At 56.4% G+C, this 5,639-nt stretch overlaps 1 protein-coding gene across 1 annotated transcript in view; it reads left to right on the forward strand.

Annotated features, from left to right (window-relative positions):
• MYO1F (myosin IF) overlaps positions 1–5,639 on the forward strand; it is a 56,760-nt gene that overhangs the window by 20,908 nt on the left and 30,213 nt on the right. Inside the window, exons 5-10 of the mRNA XM_019513358.1 lie at positions 2,063–2,150; positions 2,727–2,816; positions 3,580–3,711; positions 3,848–3,982; positions 4,403–4,535; positions 5,132–5,328. Coding sequence (XP_019368903.1) covers positions 2,063–2,150; positions 2,727–2,816; positions 3,580–3,711; positions 3,848–3,982; positions 4,403–4,535; positions 5,132–5,328 — 775 coding nt within the window. The remainder of the gene's footprint in view (positions 1–2,062; positions 2,151–2,726; positions 2,817–3,579; positions 3,712–3,847; positions 3,983–4,402; positions 4,536–5,131; positions 5,329–5,639) is intronic.

The following is a 5,639-nucleotide window of genomic DNA, read 5'->3' on the forward strand; positions in this document are numbered from 1 at the left end:
GTATGAATGTAGGGTGGAGTTTAGGTGACTTAGGAACTGTCTATAAGTGCTGCTCACTCAGGGGCCCTGCTCTGTGTTTGGTAACTATTCTTCTTGTCCCGTTTGTAGGCTCAGTATGAAAATCCACCCCACATCTATGCGCTGAGCGACAACATGTACCGGAACATGCTGATCGACGGCGAGAACCAGTGTGTCATTATCAGGTAGCGAGAACCAGCCTCCCAGGGCAAGGAGACGTGGGGCGAGGGAGGAATTGGGGTGCACTAGTAAAGATGCGGTATGTTCACCAGTTCAATGGAAACCCCCAGGGAATCCCTTTGTACTGGAGGAAGGAAATTTGTGGTTCAAGATGGGGCTTCAACTGGGAGCAAGTACAGGTGCAGTACTCTGGGTGTTGCCACTCATGGAGGGACCAGCAACTCAGCGTTTGCACAGCACCTAGCACCACGGCATCCGTCACTGGGCTCCAAGGCCCTACAATAGTATTATAAAAAAGTGGAGAAGCTGGATCAGGTCCTGTCCTTTGCAGGCATTAAAAATCCCAGAACGTTTCCCAGGAGTAGGGCTGTGTGTTCTCAGTCCATCTCTGGGCTAAGTCCCAGCTCTGCCACCGCCGCTTCCACTTTCAGTAGGACGCAGCATACTTCACTTCCTCCCCTGAGCTGCTGCACCGGGCTGCTTTGGGTTTGGGAGCTGCTGTCCTGGCTGGGGCGATTCCTCTGCATGTGGAAGCACGAAGTGCTTAGAGGGGGAAAGGTGGTCGCAAAAGGCACTGGCAGGTCTACACCTACAAGCTGGTTGGAGGCGGAGGAGCTCTCTGGCAGGGAGCACACCAGCGTGGTGCTGTATGAACCTCTAGGCTAGCAAGGGAGTATAATGTGACCCCATTTTACTGATGGGAAACCACGGAGGCCAGAGTGGCATGGTGATCAAGGTCACCTAGCAGTCCAGGGCAATGCTGGAGGGAGACCCCAGGACGGCTGAGCCCCAATCTGGGGCTATAATCACTGCACCACCAACCGCATTGTGCCCGTGTCTGTCAGACACAATCCATCTGCCCTCCATCTGCTTTGCAGCCACTTTGCAGGCCTTTGCACTGTTCCCAGTTACTACCCACTTCAGAGCAGGCTAGCTTGTCTCCAATAACTCATTACTTGAATAAGAAGATCAGGCCCTGCTGTGGTTGATGCTACCCATACACAGAGGACAGGACAGTCCCTGCCTTCAAGGGCATACACCCTAGACAGACAAGCCAGACAGAGGATGGGAGAGGGAACGGAGGCAGAGGTAGCCAGTGACTCAACCCAGGTCACACAGCAGGTTGGTGGCAGAGCCAGGAACGGGCTCCAAGTGTCAGGAGCCTGCATGCAGTGCTCGGTCCGCTTGGCCACGCTGCTAAAGGAATGATGGCTGGCAGGAGATGAAGCAGGCACTTTGCACAAGAAGCAATCTTTGCACAAGTCCCTCGTCCGGCTGCCTATTGCAAAGGAGCAGCCAGGATGTGGGGCAAGCCCAGAGACTTCCCTTTTACATAGGAGCCACCAACGTGCCACACAAGCAAGAGCCTGGGGTGCTGGGAAAGCAGCCCTGGGCAGCCCACTGCCGCGGCAAAGCCCTGCTACATTTGTATGTCACCGCATCTCTGGGTCCCTTTCACTGCATGCTCCTTTTGCAATAGCAGGGATGCGGATTGGGAGTTAGACAAAGGATGGGAGGAGAAAGGAGGAATAGAGCCCTCCTTGCCTGACAGGCTCGGGGTCCATGCTGCGAGATCAGGCTGCCCCGTCTCACAGCTGGTTAGGTAACGGGGTGCGCCAGGCCTGCGGAGCAGGTCTCCAGTTGGTCAGTCCTTGTTGGACAGCTGCGTGTTAAATAAGCAGCTCTCTGCACCCCCTCATTAGAGCAGGACTAAAGGGGATTCACCTGTGGGCAATGGGGGCCATGCCGGGCTGTGATCCCGGTGGGTGAAGGCTGGGTCGGCCTCCACTGCTCTGGAAGTGCATGGGCCTGGGCTGGGCTGGGCCGTTTCACTTCCTCCTTGTTTCTTTAAATGTCTCTGCAGTGGAGAAAGCGGAGCTGGAAAAACTGTGGCAGCCAAATACATCATGGGCTACATTTCCAAAGTGTCCGGAGGTGGAGAGAAAGTGCAAGTACGGCTCCCTCCTGCACCCCCTGAGCTCACCTTGTCCCTTGTCTCTGTTCCTTTTCACTCCCTCCAGCACCTCCATCCCTCTCGCCTGTTTTCTTTGGACACATCCTTCTTCCACCCACAGAGCAGCTGTCCCCAGTAGCAGGGGGCCCTGGCTTCTCCAAGCAAAGGGGTTGGCAAACCAGGTACCAGGCCAGGCTTCCTCTAAAACCGAGTGTGTCCTCCCCGCAAGGATGCAAGTGCATCCTCCCTGCTAACACCCGGCATCTGCTGCCCTGCTTCACACCAAGAGCTGGCACTTTCATGCCAGGGGCTCCAAAGGTCCCCCCTCACCAGCTGGCAGTGCCCACCCAGCACCAGCCCAACATCTGGCAATGCCCCCCTCTCCACACGCTGGGAATTGCAGCCCTGCTCCGAGCTGGTGGCTAGCAATGAATGCCTGCCCCATAGCCTTGAAATGGATGTGCCTGCCTTTCCATCAGCCCCCTGCCATCGCCTCTCCTGAGCAGCAGCTCTTCCCCCTGAGTCACTGTGCCCACCCCATGCCCTCCGACTTGACCGTTCCTCTCATTCCCAGCATGTCAAAGACATCATCCTGCAGTCCAATCCACTGCTGGAGGCCTTCGGCAACGCCAAAACTGTCAGGAACAACAACTCCAGCCGATTTGTAAGTCTCCAGGGCTGGCCAGGCCCATGCCATACCCTGGGCAGTGAGGCATGGAGTGGGAGTCATCATTGTCCCAGCCCATCCAGGTGTCAGGGATGCTGCAGCGTGGTCTGGACAGAGCTGGACCAAAGCTTTCACATGCTGTGCTCCAAGCAGCCGTTTGCTTTGCGTGGAGCACTGCTCCTTCCAGCTGTATGTGAAAGCCGGGAAGCCCACAAGCCGGCTGCGTATCCATCTGCTCCACTGGGACTCAGCATCAGACCCCTCCTCTTCCTCCCACCTGGTTTGGCTCCCTGTGAGCCTGCCTGTGGGTTCACAACGTCCCCTGGCCAGGGGAAGGCTGGAGGTCTTGGAGCCGGGGGAGGGAGCAGGAAGGGTCAGATGGAGAACCCATCTGAGGGCCAGGCCCTCAGTGAGGAGATGGGACAGGAAAAGGATGAGAGATGAGACAACTCGGGTCCCATATGGTATTTTTATCTGGATTGTGGTATCAATGAAGAGGTCTTGGGTTTGAGGTCTCGATCAGGAGCCAAACTCCATGGTGCTACATGCTCTGCATGGTGCTCCATAGTCTTTGCCTGTGAGAAGGGGCAGCGGATGGGGGAAAGGGAGGAGAATAGTGTGAAGGCTGCGAGACAAAGGGTTTGGGAAAAACCGAGAGTTCAAGGATGAGGGAGCCTCATAATAAGACAGCCAGACTCTGGCTGATTCACGGGGAGCCCCAGTGCTGGAGCCCCGGGTCTGAGAGGTCTCCCCTCGGCAGGGAAAATACTTTGAAATCCAGTTCAGCCGAGGCGGTGAGCCGGATGGAGGGAAGATCTCCAACTTCCTGCTGGAGAAGTCCAGGGTGGTGAGCCAGAATGAGAACGAGAGGAACTTCCACATCTACTACCAGGTACCCGACAGAGCACAGCACAGCGCCCCAGGGCCTGGGGCTGCACAGCGCCCCTGCACCCTCGGGAGGGAGAGGGAAGGGAGCGCAGGAGGAGCTGACCCCAGACCTGCATTTGCTCTTCCTCCTTTCCTGGCAGCTCATTGAAGGCTCCTCCAAAGAGCAGCAGCAGAACCTGGGGGTGATGACCCCAGATTATTACTACTACTTGAACCAATCGGAGACCTACAAAGTGGATGGCACTGATGATCGGAGTGATTTCCACGAGACCATGGTGAGTAGCTCAGCGGGGGCTCAATATGGGGCGTGTCATTGTGGCTTTTACTGTGACTATCCAGATGAGCGGCTGTGACATATCGTGCCACCTGGTTGCTGTCTTCCCGTCACAAAAGTGCCTGCATTTCAGTGCTGCCATGTGGCTGGCATTGAAAACATTGTCCAAGAAGTCGATGCGGCTTTATCACCAAGGGAAATAAATGACAAGTGAAATTTCCAAGAAAAAAGCATTCGATATTTGGCCACAGATTCTAACAGCTTTATGACAATATCTTTTGCTGAAAGTTCACAATGGACTTAATTTTTGTAGCGATTGTTGTTTCCGAGTCTGTCCAAAGCAAGCTTGCAGCCAAGATACCGAGTCCGACGGTCCTTCAGGCCAGCATGCAGGCTGACCAGCTGCTTTCTCTGCCCCCAGAACGCCATGCAGGTGATAGGCATCTCCAGTGAGCACCAGCAGCTCGTGCTGCAGATCGTGGCTGGCATCCTCCATCTGGGCAACATCAGCTTCAGAGAGCAGGGCAACTATGCCCAGGTGGAGAGCTCTGACCGTGAGTATGACAGCCTGAGCCCACCTCCAGGGACAAGATGATGGAGGAGGCAAGGAAGCTCCCGCCAGGGGTAGATTTCCACCCAGAGACAAGGAAGAGAGAAACGCATCCCTCTGGGATCTAACGATGGCAAACGGACTGGAGTCCTCAGGCCGGCCTCTTCAGTTAGCAGGAGCCAGTGGAGAACCTTTTTAACAGCTTGCATGCAGACTCTCCACATCAGAGGCCTCACAGTGCAATACAGAGAGTGCTGCTGTCCCCATTTTAGAGAAGGGCAAACTGAGGCACAGAGAAGGGAAAGGACTTGACCAAGGGGCCTTCAGCAAGCCAGGCCTAGGACCCAGGAGTCCTGCCTGTCAGTTCCCTCCTATGAAAAGCTAAGCCACGTGCCCTGCCACAATGAGGAAGAGAAAACCCAGGCATCTGGGTGCCTCAGTGCCCATTTTCATCACCAGACCAGCTCTGCCCTCTATCAGCCTGCGGTGGGCCAGCCTGGGGGCCAACCATCTTGCTGGCTAATACCCCGGGGAGGGAGCTGTGCGGCTGGTGGGAGTCTTCCTCTCTGCAGACACTGAGCTTGCGCTCCCTGTGCCCAGTGCTGGCCTTCCCCGCCTACCTCCTGGGGATCGACAAGGACCGGCTCAACGAGAAGATCACCAGCAGGAAGATGGACAGCAAGTGGGGGGGGCGCTCAGAGTCCATCAATGTGACCCTCAACGTGGAGCAGGCATCCTACACCCGCGACGCCCTTGCCAAGGGCCTCTATTCCCGGGTCTTTGACTTCCTCGTGGAGGTGAGCTGAGCACCGTGCCTGGCTTCCAGATTCTGGCCACTCTCTTACTACCCGGGCCCCGATGAGGATGGAGGGAGGAGGGATGGGTAGGCAATGGTGGGGGCAGATCTCAGGTAGAACGGGGCTGAGCACACCCCACCCTTCCCACCTGAATCCACAGACATGCTCCAGAGCTGCAATTTCCTTTGGGAGGCTGCTCTGGACTTGTCCCCAGCACCCGCTCCAGACCCTGCCAGCTCTAGCAAGCCCAAGGCTGAGCCCAAAGCACCCCTGCGACCAAACCTGTGTCTCGGGAGCACATCGCAGGATTC

The sequence above is a fragment of the Gavialis gangeticus genome, unplaced genomic scaffold (assembly GCF_001723915.1).
Source record: "Gavialis gangeticus isolate Ggan-Ray unplaced genomic scaffold, GavGan_comp1, whole genome shotgun sequence".
In the NCBI taxonomy this organism is placed as follows: Eukaryota; Metazoa; Chordata; order Crocodylia; family Gavialidae; genus Gavialis; species Gavialis gangeticus.